This window comes from Stegostoma tigrinum, chromosome 20 (assembly GCF_030684315.1).
Source record: "Stegostoma tigrinum isolate sSteTig4 chromosome 20, sSteTig4.hap1, whole genome shotgun sequence".
Classification (NCBI taxonomy): Eukaryota; Metazoa; Chordata; class Chondrichthyes; order Orectolobiformes; family Stegostomatidae; genus Stegostoma; species Stegostoma tigrinum.
Genome location: NC_081373.1, coordinates 22,906,702 through 22,926,723, shown reverse-complemented (window position 1 = coordinate 22,926,723; position 20,022 = coordinate 22,906,702). Strand labels below are relative to the sequence as shown.

The window sequence follows — 20,022 nt, the reverse complement described above, 5'->3', positions numbered from 1 at the left end:
TTAAAAAGTGAATGAAATAATATTTGCATAGATAATTCATAATGTATTAACCTGTTATCTAAGGACAACTCGGATTCAGAGATTTAACAATTTATTGTCTGGATTCTGTAGTAATAGTTGCAAAATTGTCAGCATTCAGTGCCATTACCCTGCGAGACTGACATCGGGTGTCCATATATGCACGAGTTAAATCTAGATATCCAGAAGCTGCTGTCAGTGATTGTCCTACCCTCCAAAGGAGATTATTAATCTAGATATTCAGTCTGAATCGCACTTGGCAGATGGTGGAATTTCAATTCAATAAAAATCTGGAACTAAGAATCTAGACGATGACCATGAAACTATTGTCAATTGACAGAAAAAAAACTCATCTGGTTTATTCATGTACTTTAGGAAGGGAAATTGGCATCCTGACCTGGTTTGGCCTACATGTGACCCTACCCATGGGTGACTCTTAACTGCCGCCCCGGGCAATTACGCATGGGCAATAAATGCTATTCCAGCCGACAGTACCCATATCTTACGAATAAATTTTAAAACTTGCATGCGCCAATAGATTGCAAACTTTAGAATGATTGAACTCAAAAGACCCTTTAAAATGCTAAAATATTGCTTTTACGACATGCCAAAACGGTTTAGTTAGTGTATGCTACTAGGGTTTTAACTGTGTACTAAGTCATAGCTACTGTTGAACAACCTCTCTGCCTCTTGAAAATTAGTTCTATATTTACAAAATGTCAAATTTTTCCATTGTGAAAAAAAATCAATTTAAAAAATATACTTTCCTTTTAAACTTCATGATATTTCAAAATTCTGATGTGTCTGTCTCAATCTTTATGTTATAAATACATAATAAGTGAAAGGTTTTACTTCCTCCTTTGTTGTCTGGAGAGAATTTTTTCAAGTCATTGGCTACATACCCTTTTGGGTTATATTTATGTTGCGGAATGCATGGAGATCCCTGCAGTTGATGTTCTGTACGCCTACTTCAGGAAAAGGCAAATCCATACCATTGTCCTTGGTAGATCTTGGTTATCACTATCCTTAAAGGAAGTAGTCTATCACTGTCTCTTCTTCATTCCCCTCAAAATCCAAATATTATCCTTTTGTCCTTCCTTTTTTGGTGGCTGCTTGCTATTTATTTCATGTCCTTAGTGTTCTAAATTAGCTGAAATATAACTAGAATAAACATATTTTTCTGAAAATTGTAATAGCTCCCAGCATATTTATTAATACACTGTATATCATGCCATTGTGCAAATTTGACACAAAATCACTCATCATTGATGTTCTATAGTTATATTAGATGAACACTTCAATTGATTCTACCTCATGTGGAAAGTTTGTTCCTTAAAATATTGCTGAAATTCTAATTAAATTTCATCACTACAAACAAGGTCTTTATTGTCCATTTACAATTGCTTGATCTCTGCATGATATATTCTTTTTAATTAGAACCACGGGGAACAGTTTGGAGACATACATTAAGTTCTGTTGAATGACGCCCCTTTCATTGTTTCTTTACAATGTTATTCTTTTTACTGTGCTGTCTGATCTTAGAAAGTACTTTCAACTCCCAGATAGTAAGGATAAACTGGAAAGTTATTAAGGTTTTCAAAAGTCTAATTCCAACAGATGAAATTTAACATTGGCATTTCTTTTGATAAGTAACTCAATCCTTCCATTTTTTCTCGTACATGGTAAAAACATAACTAATATTTCTATCTTTACTTCCTGGTTTTAACATTGTATGTTAAAAATGGATGGTACAGTGGCTCACCGGTTAGCATTGCTGCCTCACAGTGCCAGGTTTCACCCTTAGGTGACTGTCTATGTGGAGTTTCCATAATCTCGATGTGTCTGTGTGGGTTTCTGCCCCCTCCTCAAAGATGTACTCATTAGGTGGACTGGCCATGCTAAATTGCCCACTGTCTCCAGGGATGTGCAGACATGGAGGATGCAAGGTTACAGGGTGGGGGTAAGGTGGTTCTGGATGGATGCTCTTCATAGGGTTGGTATGGGCCAAATAGCCTGCTCCTACACTGCAGAGATTCTATGTTTTGGACAATGTACAATGGGAAATAAGATTAGTTGAATTGCGGTACAGCGGGATGGGAGGCAGCATGTTGGCTTCTCACATCCTGCACATCAACATTAAGAGCCAACCGTCTTGTTGAAGGTGGGGGGTCAACATCAACTGAAACTTACTTCTGACTTTAGGCAGGGAAAATCATTATTGGAACAAAGGGAGGTTTTAAAAACAGGAAATAGCTCATATACATTCCAGGTACATTGCATTTGGATGAAAACATTTCTACGCTGTGACCTCTGATTTCATCATACAAATGAAGGGATTAGAATGATAACCATTTTACACACCACATGGAATACATCGCAACAAGAGGAAAAGAATGGATGACAAGACAGAACTCCCTTGTTGATGACAGAGACAGAGGGGACAATGAAGCAGATAAAGGTTCACTTTGCAGACTGAATAGGGGAAAAGAAAGAAGAAATAAGAAAAATAAAGAAAGAGAAGACATTAGAAGTTAATATAAATGGGTATTCTAAAGTTTTCTCTTGGCATAATAAATAATAAAACGGTGGTAAAAACAGAAATGGGCTGATTGGAGGCCAAAAAGGGGGTTTATGTATGGATCAGAGGACTGAAAATTCTGTATCTTTCGGAAGTTCTTTACAGCGAAATGAGATTCTCCCTAACATATGCTTCAATAAAATCTCTGCTTACCTGAACCATACAGACTCTAGAGTTGTCATTTGTTTCACAACAGGAAAGATGTGAAGGCAGTGGAAATAGTGCAGTAAAGAGTTACAAGACCATTCTAGGGATCAAGAACCTAAGCAATATAGACAAATTGGAGAAGCGGGGCCTATTCTTCCTCCAGAAGAGAAGACTAAGATGATATTTTACAGAAGCATTCAAAATCATGAGGAATCTGGACAGATATGAAAATGTATTCCTATTGATTGGAAGGTTAAGAACCAGAAGGTACTGATTTAAGTCGATTGGCAAATGAAGCAATTACGACATAAAGTTTAAAAAAAAGATTTTCCACTGCAAGTGTCTAGGATCTGGGATGCATTGCCTGAGATTTTGCTGTGTACGTTCAGTTAAGGACTTCAAAAATGAATGGAATAATAATAATTTGCAGGCCTAAAGGGCAAAGGTGGAAGACTAGGACCAAGCAAGTTGCTTTTGTGGACAGAGTGGGTCAAATGTCTTCTTTCCATACTGTGATTATTCTTATGATTCAAAGCCACAGGAAAGAAGATTTAATTCGCTGAGCCACTAGATTAAATGATCATACTAACTATCCATTCATATGTTCGGACAGCACTTTATTTGATTAGAAACACATGTTAAACTGAAAAGCCTATTAATTTCCCCAAGTATGAAGTGATCTGTTCAAAACTGCAAGTTAACATTGGTATCATAACTAATGAGTAGGATATCACATGTTGCTCTTAGCATAACTACTAACAGCGCTTTACAGGATCACACAAATTAAATCTCCTTATCAGAACAAATACTGTAGCTTAATCGTTGCTATTTACACTTGTGCTGTTCCTGTAATAAAAACACAAACAACATAAAACATTGCAACTAGTTACATTAAATCACATTTTACATGGACAATTGAGATTTCTCTTTAAATGGCAAGGTGCTGACATAACTCTGAATAAGTTCATGGGTCCAGAAACTTATATTGTATTGGATATAAACAATGATGCCCTTTTAATGAGTTACACAGTTAACATATCTGATTATGGTGTGTCATGGAATCAAAATAATGTACTTGTATCTATTTAATAACTAAGATATTGATGTGAGGTTGAAATTGTGGATCTGATTCAAACAGTTTTGCTGTACTCAGTTCATCAAAATACTTCCATAATTTTAAAAAAAAGTTCTAGTACATTTCCTTTGAGACTTTTTCCCCCAAAAGGAAATAGGTCTGGCATATGGTAAGTTAGATTATGGGGCTCCTGAAGGTGGCCCATTGTCATTCTCATCTTGTCAGGTTATCTAATGAGCAGAAACCAAGTCAAAAGTGAAGAGTATTAAATAAAATATTGGAGGAACAGGAAATTAAAGGATATTAAATAGGGTGTGAATGTAGGATTTGAACAGCTGTTCATATGGAGAAAAATAGCTGACATGGATTGGTCGGGCTGAACAGTGTGTTTCCATGTTGTAATTTCTCTGTAATTCTATATACATAACTTATCCTTGTGAAACAAAGGGTGGTTAGCAGTTGTTACATGCTGAGCTATTAGTGTTATCCTTACAGACACTGGAGTATTTATTGACATTGCAGAAATAGGCCATCCAGTCCAGTAAATCAATTGTAATGCTTATGCTCCATCAAAGTCTCCTCCAACCTGTTCTCATGTCAGGTTCTTTTCAGTTGGTAGCAATCTTGCCTGAGCCGTAAGGTCACATGTTCAAGTCCCACTTCAGTAACTTGAACAACAAAATCTAGCCTGACAACCTCATGCAGTACTGAGACAATACTGAACTGTCTGCAATGCTGCTTTTCAGCCGAGCTGTTAAATTGAGACCCCGCCTTCACATGGATGTAAAATTGCCACAGCACTTCTTCAAAGAAAAACTCGGGCAGTGATCTTTGGTGTCCTAGACAATATTTATCACTGGATCCCCATGACTACAACAGATTATCTGATCATTTTTATGCTTCTGTTTATGGACGCTTGATGTGTGCAAATTGCTTTTATGTTTCTTACATTAAACAGTTTGAGGGGTATGGGCCATGTGCAGGCAGATGGGACGAGTTTAACTTGAGGATATGGTCAACATGGACTGGTTGCACTGAAGGATCTGTTTCTGTGCTGCATGGCTCCATGATTGTAAAGCACTTTGGAACATCTGGAAATCATGAAAGGCACCGATAGTCTGACACTATTAACGGTTATTTCTTTGCTTTCTCCCTCATGTGTTTAGCTAGCATTCTGAAATATTCAGTTATGCTCTTTGTTCCAATTACTTCTCATGTTAGTTAAGTTCACATTCTATCTATGCACTGAGTGAAGTCTCTCCTGGATGCTCTATGGGTCTATAAGAACAAAGAACAATAACAGTGCAGCAACAGGCCCTTCAGCCCTCCAAGCCTGAATTGGGATATTTTGTCCTTCCATACTAAAGCTATCTTCACTTACATGATGTGTATCCCTTTATTCCCTTCCTATTCATATTTCTGTCCAGGTGCTTCTTGAAAGCTGCTATTGTGTCTGCTTCCACCATCTCCTCTGGCAGCGCATGTCAGGCACTCACCACCTTTCGTGTGAAAAACTTGCCTCGCACATCTCTTTTCAACTTTACCCCTCGCACTTTGAACCTGTGTCTCCTAGTAATTGACCCTTCCACCCTGGGGATAAAGCCTCATAATTTACACGCTAGCCACTTCATTCATAATCTTCTAAACTTGTATGAGGTCACCCCCCTCCAAGCTCCTGTGTTCCAGTAAAAACAAACCCAATCTATCCAACTTTTCTTCATAGCACACATCCCACATACCCTGGAAACCCTTCCTGTACCTTCTCCAGAGCATTCACATCCTTCTGGTGGCATGGTGAGCAGAACTGTGCATAGTATTCCAAGTGTGGCCAAACTAAGATTCTATAAAGCTGCAGCATAACGTGTCTATCCTTATATTCAATGCCCCTTCCAACGAAAGCAAGCGTGCCATAAGCTTTTTTTAAAACCACCTTATCTGCCTGTGCTGCTACCTTCAGTGATCTGTGGATCTGCACACCCAGCTCCCTCTGCGTACCAACACTTCTAAGGGTTCTGCCATTCACTACACAATTTCCCCCGGTACTTGACCTTCTGAAAAACATCACCTCACAATCATCCAGATTAAATTCCATCTCCCATTTTTCTGCCCATGCATCCACCTGATCTATATCCTGCTGTATCCTCTGACAATCCTCCTCACTATCCACAACTCCACCAATTTTTGTATTGTCTGCAAACTTATTAATTAGACCAACTAGGTTTTCTTAGAAATCATTTATGTATAGCTCTGATCCCTGTGGAACACCACTAGTCACAGTACTCCAGTCCAAAAAGCATTCTTCCACTGCAACTCTCTATCTCCTAGCACTAAGTCAGTTCTGTATCCATTTTGCTAGCATGATACCGTGTGACTTCACCATTCATACCAGTCTGCCATGAGGGACCTTGTCAAAGGCTTTACTGAAGTCCACGCAGACAACATCAATCAGTTTTCCCTCAATCATCTTCATCACCTCCTCAATAAACTTGATCAAGTTAGTGAGACATGACCTCCCTCACAGAAAACCATACTATCTATCGCTAATGAGTCCATTCGATTCTAAGTTTATGTAGATCTTCTCCTCGTAAATCTTTTCCAATAACTTCCCTACCACTGACATGAGATTCACAGGCCTGCAATTTCCAGGATTATCCCTGCTACCCTTCTTGGCTATTCTCCAGTGACCATCCTTTAGCTATGGTCTTTAATTGGAACTGGATCAATTGCCTTCTCAGAAAGAGGTCAAATGATTCAATTCTAACAATGTGAAAGGCCTTTTAAAAATTTGATATATATCCATTTCTGAATTGAAGACTCCAGTGAGCTTTGTGAAATGGATAGGATGATTTTTCACTGTAATCCTTTTACAAACAGCAAATGTTACAGGTGGTAATATTTTATATTTCCGCCTGTAATTGATTTGAAGAGACAGGGTGAGTGTTATATGCACTGAAGTTTAGAAGAATGAGGGATGAGTTAGTTAACTGAAACACAAGATTTTGAAGGAACTTGACAGGGTAGATGCTGAGATGTTTGTTTTCACTGGAGTTTCAAATAATAAAGGGATGATTTGATTGTCGTTTTGAATGGTCTTGATAAATTGGCTATGGAAAGAAGCTTTCCCTCTGTGCATGAGTCTAGAACTAGGTGATACTTTCTGTAAAATTATGGGCTGTCTTTTAGGACAAAGACAAGAAGAAAATTATTTTCTCAGGCAGTTGTGCAACTTTAGAACTCTACCTCAGAGTGCAGTGGAGGCAAGGTCATTGGATATTTTTAAGGCAGGAGTAAATAAGCTCTGGTTTCTTGCCTAACAAGAATTTATCAGGGATATGTGGGGAAGTGGAATTCTGAATGCAGACAGATCAGCCATGATCTTAATGAATGGCAGAGTAAGGTTGAAAAAGGCCAAATGGTCTATTTCTGTTCTTAATTTGTATGTTCATATGTATCCAGTTACAGATTGCTCTAAATTCCCGAGACTGGAGCCTTGGAAGAATGGCAGCAAAATGGGAAGAGTTGGGCGTAGTCACTGCTGTAGGGAGAAGGCAAGGGATCGGACCATGGGGCAGACCCATTTTGCAGTGTCCTTTCAACATGAGATATTTTATATGTTAAAATGTGGCCACAGCTGGCAGGCCACCCGTGGGTAGGGGAAACCATCAGCTGTTAGCCCCTGATTCTGGTTGAGTGGAGTTTTTGGAAGAGGCCTAGCTGACCCACTGGCATCTTACTGTGCCCATAACACTAAATTATGTAGGCCGACTCCCCACATTTTCTGAATGAAAAGCCACTGTTGATTTCACTTGGCCCCCAACAAAAATGGTCAGAGGTGAATAGGATACTGTCATTCTGAGATTATTTCAGTACTTCCTGCCATTCTCACCTCGAGCCCAAATCTGTGGGACCAGGAAGATTCTGCCCATCATTTCAGCTGCTGGTTTTTGACCAAACCTGTTAGAGCTGCTTTTGGCCAAATTATGACAAGTTCTTGGAGTGAAGATGGTGCGTTAAAGGGTTTGATTCATCCAAACCTACTTTTTGGAAACATATGCAATTTTCAGCTGAATTTGGTCAGCAGATGCTGGAGAACCATACCCAGCAGCTGCTTGTTTTATCCCATCATGGTCAACACAGTACTGTCAGTCAAAGTTAACTGGTGCATCCTCCATGGAAACACCTCTGCAAACCAGCCTCCACTTGCCAACCAATCAACACTCTACTCTTATACAGTATAAACATTGTTTTCCCTTTTCAGCGGTATTCCCGCAAATTGTCCTGATGAGTGCAAGATGAACAGCTTTTACAAAACAGTTTTATTGGACAATACCTACGTTCTGTATCTTCAGCTGACCTATTTATTTCATCATTAAACATTCAAATGCATGAGACATAATTTTAAAACTTGGGGGACACATAGTACGGATGTCATTGAACTTGAAATCCAGAGACCTACGTTAATGCTCCAGGGACTTGGGTTCAAATCCCACCATGTCAGCTGCTGAAGTTTGAATTTAAATAGCAAATCTGGTAACGACAGCTAGTTTCAGTAATAGAGACCATGAAACCATAGAGGATTGTTGTGAAAACTCATCTAAATCAGTAGCGTCCTTCTGGAAAGGAAATTTGCCATCCCGACTTGGTCTGACCTACTCGTGAAACCAACAATAATGCGGCTGACTCTTAAGTGCCCTTCGAAAAGGCCGAGCAAGCCACCTAATTCAAGAGAAAATATGACTGAGCATTAAATACTGGTATTACCTGTAACACACCCACAAGAATGAAAAATAAAAAGTAATTTCTGCTAAATGCTCCAATCAGTATTTTGCTCATTCATATCATATTGGCTTTAAACAGCTATATTATAAAATCCAATTCCCTAGCTGACAAAGCCAAAACTGTCTGTAGTTTGGAGTTTTAACAAACAGTATCAGCAGTGTTGTGTTGACAGGAGCTGATAACCAGACCTGATTGAGCTATAGCTGTCGCAGCACATAACAGCTGGCATAAATATGAGCACAAATTGAAAAATCACATGGTTAACATGTTTTCAGTTAAGCTCCCAACTATTTACTTTAGTCAGAAGGAGTGGGATGGTTCATCCTCCAGAAATTCTCCAAGGATGGTGTCAGTGCTGCTCCTTACTTGACCTGACAGCTGACATGTTTAAATGGCAAAGGAATTGACTCCTCCATTTTCCCCTTTCCTCAGCTGACCTTGCCAGAGATTGGAAACACTTAGTCCCAGAAACAGTCTTGTGCGCAAATGATAATAAAGGTTTGAAGTTTCCTACTCTGCACACCACTGACTTCTAAATCAACTAGAAAATTAGAATCTGTAAACTATCATATCACAACCATTTGTCACTTACACACCGGATGAAACATATTAAATAAACTTCTGTCCCTCCCACTTTTGCTCTCAGGGTTTTCTGAATGAATTCAATTTTTCAAATAAACAGGAACAGAAATTACACAACACCCACTCATCCATCCTTGTTATTCTTTGGGGTAGAATTTGCAATGCAGTTCTCTCTGCTCTCTGATTTTTGGGGCATTGCAAATATTTTGCCTGTCTGATGAAACCTAACAATACTAAGAATTCAGCAAGCAAAAGGAGTAAGTGCTTCCAGATAATCTTGCTGAGATACTTGCAAACAAAATGCTCATAGTCCATTTACCTGGAAAAGGATGCCATTGCTCAGCCTGAATTGATCTCTCATAACTGCATTCATTCTCACACATCACCAGTGTGACTCAGAGTGTAAACAGTGCTCATCTTTGTTCTCAAACCACTCCTGAATCTTTATTTGCTCATGAAGCAGAATTGATTTGAGTTCCAATAAGGCTCTCAGCTCTAATGTGGGGACTGAAAGCAACATTGCTGTCGTATTTCTGAGTGTATGAGTGGGGCCATATTAACTGGCACAGCTCTACTGTCCTGTCAGACACACAGTTAAGACAGCACAGCCCAATGAACAGCTCGGTGTAAAAATTAGATTAGGTTAGATTCCCTACAGTGTGGAAACAGGCCCTTAGGCCCAACAAGTCACACTGCCCCTTGAAGCATCCCACCCAGACCCGTTCCCCTATAACCCACATACCCCTGAACACTACGGGCAATTTAGCATAGCCAATCCACCTAGCCTGCACATCTTTGGACTGTGGGAAGAAACCGAAGCACCCGGAGGAAACCCACGCAGACACGGGGAGAACATGCAAACTCCACACAGACAGTTGCTCAAGGCTGGAATCGAACCTGGGTCCCTGGCACATTGTGAAGGCTGCAGTGCTAACCACTGAGCCACTGTGCCGCACTGTTTCATTCTTAAGAAGTCTGCTTTGTTGATCTGTCCTGTTTCTTTAAGTCTTTGTAGCGTGTATAGGATTTTGTTGCCTAGTTGTGGTGTTGGGTCAGTTTGTACAAGAGAGTTTCCAGGTCATGGGCAGATTCATTTAAATCATTGCTTCATAATATTGCATGTCATGAATCCAAGGGATCACGGAAGCATAGAAAATAGGAGCAGGTGTAGACTCTTTGGCTCTTCAGGGCTGCTCCAACTTTCAATGTAATTACATCTAGCCGTCCAACTCAGTACCCGGTTCCCATTTTCTTCCATATCCTTTGATCCTAAGAACTATATCTATCTCCCACTTGAAAACATCCAAGATTTTGACATCAACCATTTTTTGTGGCAGAGAATACCACATGCTCACCACTCACTGGGTGAAGAAATTTCTCCTCATCTCAGTCCTAAAGGGCCCACCCCATATAATTAGATCGTGATACCAAGTTCCTGACTACCCCATCATTGGGAACATCGTCCTTCTGGTTACCTTGGTTAGTCCTATTAGAAATTTATAGGTCTGTATGAGAACCCCTCAACACACCCATTCTTCTAAACTCCAGTGAATATGGTCCTCAGCGATCCTGTCTTGCTTCATTCGCAAGTCCTTCCATCCCAGCAATCAGTTGGTTAAGCCTTCATTGCACTCCTAGCTAGAATATCGATCTTCAGATAAGGAGATTAAAACTGCACACAATACACCAGGTGCGGTCTCACCAAGCCCCTGTACAACTGCAGCAAGACATCCCTGCTCCTGTACTCACATCCTCTCACTATGAAGCCAATATACCATTCGCCTTCTTCACCGCCTGCTGCATCTGCACACCTACTTTCAGTAATTGTCTGCAAGGACATCCAGCTCCCATTGCATCTCCCGCTTCCCCGATCTATCAATGTTCAGATATTAATCTGCCTTCCTGTTTTAGCTACCAAAGTGAGTAACCACACATTTATCTACTTTATAGTTCATCTGCCATGCACTTGCCTCTTCATTAAACTTGTCCAAATCACACTTCATCCTCTTATGGCTCAACTTCCCACCCAGCTACATATTGCCTGCACACCTAGAGATATTACATTCCGTTCCCTCATCTAAATTGTGAATATACGTTGTGAATAGCTGGGGTCCAAGTGTGGGTCCCTGCAGTGCCCCACAGGTCACTGTGTGCCACTTGGAAAAAGACCAGTTTAATTCCACTTTGTTCACCATCCACCAATGTCTATCCATGGCAGAACACTATCCCAATACCATGCACTCTAATTTTAAATGTTAATCTCTTATACGGGACCTTGTGCAAAGTCTTCTGAAATTTCAAGCAAACCACATCTACTCATGCCACATTATCAACTCTACTACTTACATCCTCAAAAAATTCCATTTGCTTGATCAAGCATGATTTCTTTTTCATAAGTCCTGGCTGACTCTGTCCAAAATTGTCTTTGTCTCAAAAGTGCTCTGCTATTAAATCTTTTATAATGGTCTCTAGCATTTGCTCCACTAACAATCTCAGGCTAAACAGCCTATAATTCCCAGTTCTCTCTACCTTTTATTTAAATAGTGAATTAGATTGGCAACCCATCAATCAACATGAATTGGTCCAGACTTCACAGAATCTTGGAAGATGATCAGTGATGCATCCATTATTTTTAAAGCCACTTTCTTCAATACTTTGGGGTGGCATTTATTGAGCTTAGGGATTTATCAGCCTTCACTCTCAATTTCCTCAACATCATTTTCCTTCTCATATTGATTTCCTTTAGTTCCTCCCTCTCACTATGTTCTATACTCCCCAAAGTCTCCAGGACATTATTTTTGGCCTCATTCGTGAAGACAAAACCCAAGCATGTATTTAATCAGTGTGCCATCACTTGGTTCCCTGTTGTAACTTGCCGTTTCTGACTGTAAGGGACTTACATTTGTCTGCACTAACCTTTTTCCTCACATACCTATAAAAAGGTTTTGCAATCAGTTGGCACGATCCCACAAGCCTCCTCCAATTGTATTTCCCTCTCTGAATCTCTCCTTTGTTGAAATCTAAACTGCTCCCAATGCTCAGGTCTGCTGGTGTTTTTCTGACCAATCTGCATGACTGTTTCTTATACCTAATACAATCCCAAATTCCCCTTATTAGCCCGTTTGCGCCAGACAGGAACAAACAATTGTTGCAATTCCTCCGTGCATCATGTAAACATTTGCCATTGCCTCTTCACCATCATTCACTGAAGCAACGCTCCCCAATTTATCAGAGGCACCTCGCACCTCATTCCAATTCACAAACGTTCACGTCCATTCACAATCCCAAAGCGGAAGGAACACAGCCCCAGCAAGTCGCTTGGTCCGTGATCTCGCCTCGAACATTCCTGGCGAACATTACACCCTTCACTCTGAGCTGAGCAAGATGTAGGGTGACCGTCAACTTAAAGGAGTTAAAAAGCAAGCAGACCGCCAGTGGCTTCCCCAAGCTCAAATGACGGACTGGGAAAGTTTGGAACAATTCTGCAAAAATGACAGGGCATCGGCGTTAAACAGAAAAGAGCGGAGAGTCCAGGGGAAGTGAAGAGATATTGCAGCCCTGACCTTTCCCAGGCGCCGGAGAGTAACTCTCAGCCCTGAGTGGGCTCTGGTCTGTCAGGTACAGCTTGGGCTGCCCTCCTCGGGCCAGTGACGAAAGGGAAGGCGGGGAGATAGACCCAACGAGTACAGCAGTTAACAGGGAAAGGAGGAAAAAGAGCACTGTAAAATAGCTTGGGGTATAAAATAAAACGATCAGATTGCGCCCTGCACTCACTCACCTTTGCTCCTATCCATGTGTAAGGACTAGATAGAGTCAGAGAACCCTTGAGGTGCCTTTCTGTGTGAGCAGCGATCCCAGATAACCAGACGCATCAGAATGAGCGGTCGTGTCCTGTCCCGTGCTGTCCCAGGGAACGCACTTGTACCAAATGCCTTCATTCAGTGTGGACGCTGTACGGCGCCTGAGGCAGCCCCGCCCGCTGACGCTGGGTTCCTTCAGTTTTAGCCTGACCGCTCTCCGAGCCCAAGCGCCTCCGGCCGCCTCCGTGGATAGTACTGTAGGGGGCACATCAACAATTTCCGCCGCAGCTTATTAATACCCGAGGATCTCACAAAAATAATAAAGGAATGGGAACGCCTGCCCTGGCATTGCTAGCAAAGGAATTTAATAGAAAGTTTCGAGCTTTGTTTTTGTTCAGTCGGTGCAGTTTCCCCCGTCACTTTAAAGCGCCTTCCCCAGCATTTAAAGGGGGAGCTGTCACCATTTCTTACATTACAGAAAGAACGAGAGGAATTTTAAAAAAAAACTTGAATGTTGGTAATTCCCCGCACAATTGTTATTGCAATAAACACATTCTTTTTCGTTTTAATCGCCAACTCAATATGATCAAGCCACTGGACCAAGTTAAATTCTGGTTTAATGACAGGGCATTGCGGGAGTTTTTTCTCAGTTTTTTTTGGGGGGTGTTTGGTGCGACTGATACTTTTATTCACTGATGGGACATTGGCCGAGTCCGCATTTATTGCTCATTCCCAGATGTCTTTGAGAAGCAGCCGTGTGATTGGTGCCTTCTGGAATCACTGCAGTCCATTCGATGTAGATTATTTCACAAACCTGTCGTCTTTCCCCTGAACTATAAACTTAGTAAACTTGCACAAGTTCTAACAAGTAACTCATGTTTCTCACCCCACATATCTCCTGACCTACTGAGAGTTTCCAGAATGGACTGTTTTAATTTCAGAATTCCAGCATCTGTGTTATCTCTATTTTTGTCCACTCCATAAAGGCATTCCTCAGTTCTGCACTAATGCATCAGTTACTGAGCAGTCTTGCATTAACATGACTTGAGTGTTCCAATATATCAATTTGAAAAGTACTATTTTTCAGTAGTTACCATGCTCAGAACTGAAATAGAGAGCATTTTGTTAAAAAAAAATTATAGCAAATTTGAATTCCTACCAACCCTTAATTGCTCGACTGTTAATGTTTTGCCACAAATATTCATCAAGTTTGGTCCCACAAATGATACACTTGCTACCATTGGCTGGATCAGGACAACTGATTCTGATACAAAAGGCAGTTGGAAAGAGTGTGGTGGAAATGAGTGACAGCTGACCTCTACCCTAGGAACACTACTACAAACATATCTGAAGGGTCCTCTCATGGCACAGTGGTGATGTTGCTACCCGCAGACTGGAAGGCCTGAGTTGCAGTCTCACCTGCTCCAGAGGTGTATTATAACATCTCTGAACACATTGATTAGAAAAATGGGTTAATAAAAAACATTACAAATATATCTGATGAGAGGATTACGCTTGACTGCAGCATCCTTCTGAATCAACATAACCTGCTTTGTCCAAGTATAAGAATTATGCAAGAATTGTCCCTTAGGGAATGGAATTGGAAAGCATTAACACTCTCTTATTTGTTCATAGGCTCTGGGCACGTCTGACATGACTTGTATTTATTGTGTATCCCTAAATGTCATGGAGAAGGTGGTGCAGGTAAATCCAGTCTGCTGTCTGAATGGAGTTCTTCTTGTTTGGATATTGTTCCAAGGGAGATGTCTGCATAAAATATCCTGTTCCAGTAGTTATTTAATATTCATGCCTAAGACAATGGTTTCCTGGAAGTAATCTGGTTGGAGATCACAGATGCATTTATCTTGTACCAAGCAGCATGTGCTTTCCATCAGGAATCATCAGATAATATTTAGAAGCAAGTATCACAGCTAATCTTCCCTCATCAATTTAAAGAGCTGTATCTAATTGCTAAACCAAACTTGCACTCCCATCTAAAGATGACATTCCAGTGTGTAGCTAAGGATGTACCAACACAGACAGAGGTGCCATTTTTCTCATGAGACCTTGAGCTAAAGCCCCATCTGTTTGTTTAGCTGGATGGAAAACCTCCCACGACACTGTATTAATAAGCCGCAGGGGAATTATTCATGTTGTCCCATTGAATATCTATTCCTCAATGAAAAAATAGATTATCTGACCATTATCACATTGTTGTTTGTGGAGGTTTTCTATGTGCATTCTGACTACATTGCAAAAGGAACTTAATTGGATACATAGCATTTTGAGACTTCCAATGGTTGTAAAAAATGCTGTATAAATGCAAATCTCACAGTTGTTTTTTTTCAAGATCAGTTGATTCATGGCATATAAATTCTATAACATTTCTTCTGTATAATGTACAGCCAAATTGGATTAGCTTTTTATTTACTAGGTTGTTTGCAATATGATCATCAACAAGAACAAAGATAATTTGCATTTCTATAGAGTTTTTAATATGCCAAACAACATTTGATAATCAGCTATCATAGAATCCCTACAGTGTTGGGCCTTTTGGCCCAACAAGTCCATACCGAACCTCAGAGATTCCCATCCAGACCCATCTCCCCGTAACCCACCTAATCTACCCCTCCCTGAACACGATGGACAATTTAGCATGGCCAATCCATCTAGCCTGCACATCTTAGGACTGTGGGAGGAAACCGGAGCACCCGGAGGAAACCCACACAGACACGGGGAAAATGTGCAAACTCCTCACAGACATTGGCCAGTGATCAAAAATTATTCAAAAAGGAGATTTAACAAGGAGTGATGTACTGAAGAGAAGGTTAGGGTCAAAATTCCAGAGCTTAGGGTTGGGGTGGAAGAAGGGACAGTTGCCAGAGGTGAAGCAATTAAAAATGGGATGTGCAAGTTCCAGATTTAGCAAAGCGCAGAGATCTCAGAAGTTTGTAAGGCTGCAGAAAATTACAGAGATTGGGAGTGATGAAACTGCAGTGGGATATAAAAGCAAGGATGAGAATTTTAAAACCAGTTCTTTTCTGGATCAGGAATCAATGTGTATTGACCAGCACATGGTGATGACTGAATGGGAGTTTCTGCATGTTAGTGTAGGCAGCAGAATTTTGGGTGAGCTCAACTTTAATACAGATTAGCAAATAAAAAATCGGCTAAAGAGCATTAGAACAGTCTGGTCTGGAGGTAACAGATGTATGGATCAGGGTTTTAGCAATGAACAAACTGAGGCAGGATGGGCGTAGGGCAAATATTACAAATGTCAAAGTAGATGATTGTGATGTTTGGGTGCTGTGTGGTCACAAGCTCATTTCGGGATTAAATAGGTCGCAAACAATCTGTTTCAGCCTCAGGCAGTGACCAGGAATGGAATGACTGGTTCAGGAATGGAGTTTGTGGTAGAGATAGAAGGCAGTGGTTAGAATCAGTTCTATACCTAATTAGAGAAAACATCTCCCCTTCAAATTTTGGATGTCAGACAAAAAGTAGGGCAAATCTGAGACAATGGCGGTGTGGGCAGAGGTGGCGATAAGAGATTGACTTGTGCTAGCATAAAGTGGTACCTGAAATTGTGCTTTTTGGATCATCTCAATGAGATGAAAATTAGGACAGAACCAAGGAAAAATCCTCACTGAAATTTATAAAGAAAAGGTTAATTTGGACTAATCCACATCAAATGAGCTTTGACATAAGGTATTTAATATTAATATTTAAATAGCTAATTAAATATTTTGTTAAATATTATGTTAAATATTTGAATTTTATCTAGACCCAAATATTTTATGACATAAATGGTCTAATGTAATATTACAATAAAGCAAGTAATAACATTACAAATAGAATGTATGGCCCTACTTTATTCATGATGTTCGTAAATGATTTGCATTCTCACCAGATAGTTTTGCTCTGTTCAGTGGAATGGTTCCCACTTATTGAAAAATATTTTCAACCACTGTGAACCAGAATGTGTCCCTGTGTGTAAAGTAACCTGGGAGAACAACAGAATTGTTTATTTCCACTGGATTACAAGTGGATTTCCAATGTACGCCCACATTGTTTTGTGGATTAAAGGGAACATGAAGAGAGTTTCTTAATTGATTTAACTACAAAACTTTTTTTTAGATAGATTAAGTAATTTTCAGTCCTAAGTAATAACACCCAATTGTTCATGGTAATTCAGTAACACAACATTGAATCAGTTCATGAAACCACTAAAGAGGCAAACTAATCAGCTTTTAATGTTTTTCTTTGTCAATCTTTCTACTAATAAACAGGCAAATTCTTTTTTATTAAGATGTTATCTGCCTGATTCATACAGAATTACACAGAATATTTATGTCCCATGCTTGACATTAAGCTTGCCTTCGTGCCTATTTGAAATGACATACAGGAAAAGTATCACATTCTAAAAGATTTAAACCCATTTGAAATACAATTATGCCTTTTAGAACACAATCTATTACAATAAAGAATGTTTCTTGAACAATTCATAACAAGTTCTATGACACCTACACAGAAAGCTACCTGTGGTGTTTAATTGGATAGCTACAGTGCTTAATAGCTCAATGATGCAGCATTTGGGCAATTTTGTTTCCCAGACATGTACGTCAGTCAAGTATTGGTGTGACTGGTTTATCTCTGATATTCCTCAGGCAAGCGCAGAAACTTTTAAAATTTCGCAATCCATATTTGTACAAGACATTTTGGTTACAGTGCCCCTCTTCAAAGAACCTATGATTTAACGTAAGCTATTAACTGCAGCCAAAAATAACAATAAATAATAATATTGTAAAGGACCATTAGTGCTTTAAGACTTCTACATAAAGTTTTCAGCTGAAGCACCATTCATATTGAAGGGTTTTTTTTGACAAGGTTCTGAGAGGGCGAAAGTGGCCAATGTTCTAGAACCCACCCCATTGTTAGACAATGCAAATATTTAATAGAACCCATGACCAGAAGAAATAAACATAGTTAAGACTAAATTTCTAATTTCTCTGTGACTAATTGTAAGCTATTACAGGTCAGCAAGAGGGAATAGCCAATGAATAATCCGCGAGCTTGGTCCATTAAGTAAATTGGCTGCCAATAGCTTTAAACTTCATTGGCACCTTCCCTTTCTAGCTGTGCTGTGAGAAATGGGACTTCACAAAGAAAGGATATGAATGTCACTTCAGGAGTCGGAAGTGCCAACCCGAAGTAGCCATTAGCATGTTCTTAAAGTATGTCCAATAGAACCGATAGATTGTTTGTTTAACTGAGAAGATCTAATTTTAAATGTGGGAAAAAAGAAATATATTCATAAACTATATACATTGTATTGAACGATAACTACTCAGAACAAGCATCAGGACGTTTTAATTTGGCATCAACCCAATCAACCTTTCAATTTATATGATGCTTTTCTGGAGCAAGTGGCGCTTGAACCTAGGCCCTCTGGCTCAGAAATAGTGACAATACTACTGTACCCCAACAATCTGTGGTACAGATACAATAAAAAAAAGCCTGCCATACTAATTGGTGCTCATGAGTGGAAGCTGGTATTCTTGCACAGGTAATTGTAGCTGCTCAGCAATAACCTCGTGCTGTGCTGAAAGATAAGGGTGAATGTGCAAAACACTATTGTACAACAACTGGCTTCACGTGTTTTTATTAACATACCTTTTTGCACATTCTCTGCTGAGCTGTTGTTGCAAGGTTCAGGGAGGGTCTCCATTAATTCATGGCTGGACAGGGAATGCTGATATCGACATTCCTGTGAGCTGTGAGCTGGCTCTCTCTCTCTGTGCTCTCCTCAGTGATACCCTCCTCTCTTACTTTAGGTGACAAGATAATGATGACAGTGAACAAAATTTCTGTGCAAGCTTATATCCCATTGTCTCTCAGTGAAATATTCAAGTTCCTACAGTGGGGAGCTCCCTCTGGTGGCTAAAACATTAGCAAACTTCCATCACAAGGTGAAGTCTGTATCCTCGCACAGCTGCCCACGCAACAGGCAGGTAGCACACCAGCCAGGTACCAACACTAACGTTAGGAGAACAAATACTGGAAATACTCGGCAGGTCAGGCAGCATCTGTGGAGCAGAACAGAAACCTGAAAGGTCACTAGCTTGAAATGTTAACTTTGCTTCTCTGAGCATTTCCTGCAAATTTGATTTTATCAATATCCCACTTCCATAGTCATTTTTTGTTTTAAAGGAACAACAATTTCCACTGACTAGGATGTCTGACTTGAAAATCCACTCAGACCCTGGGCTATCTCTGGTTTAACTGCTGGAGGGTATCAGTGTACCTGACACACAACCCTATTCTACCCTTTTCCGGAGATTTCCTCGCATGGCCTAGCCCAATGCTCATTATAGTAAAAATGCATTCATGCAGTATCTTACATAACTTCAGAATATCTCAGTACTCAGTTGGCTGGATGGTTTGTTTGCAAAGCAGTGTGATGCCAACAGCATGGGTTCAATTCCCATCACTGGCTGAAGTTACCACGAAGGACTCTCCTTCCCAACCTCTTCCCTTGCCTGAGATATGGTGGCCCTCAGGTTAAATCACCACCAGTCATCTCTCTCTAATGGGAGAGCAGCCTTATGGTTTGGTAGGACAGGTGACTTGATATTTGATTGAACAGCAAGTCTAAATGCAGCAGCCAATTTTCATAGAGCAAAGTCCCAGTATGATATTGATTAAATGATGTTTTTGTTGCGATATTAATGGTGATACAATTAATGCAATTAATAAATACAATCCACTCATCCTTGTGATTACTTGATACTAATTAAGAAGTGTACAAATTGAATGGCATGATTGTTGGCCAATCATTTTCTTCCAGTTCCAGTAAATTTTTATAGCCAATAAACAATGCTGAAACAATATTTTGAAAACTGTTGATGTTTTATGAGTTCCTTCCCTGGGCTATTTGCAGCAACATCTAGGTGATTAGTCTGTAATCCTTGTAGATGTTAGGACAATGCTGGAGGGTTGTCAACCACACTTGTCAATGAAACATGAAATTATGCCAGGGAAGT

General features: G+C 40.1%; 1 protein-coding gene across 1 annotated transcript in view; it reads right to left on the bottom strand.

The window, feature by feature from the left end:
• The window catches only part of afap1l2 (actin filament associated protein 1-like 2), a 219,742-nt gene extending 206,494 nt beyond the window's left edge, over positions 1-13,248 (bottom strand). The window contains exon 1 of the mRNA XM_048551350.2: positions 12,958-13,248. Coding sequence (XP_048407307.1) covers positions 12,958-12,973 — 16 coding nt within the window. The 5' untranslated portion in view covers positions 12,974-13,248. The remainder of the gene's footprint in view (positions 1-12,957) is intronic.
• Between the last annotated feature and the right edge of the window lie 6,774 nt (positions 13,249-20,022).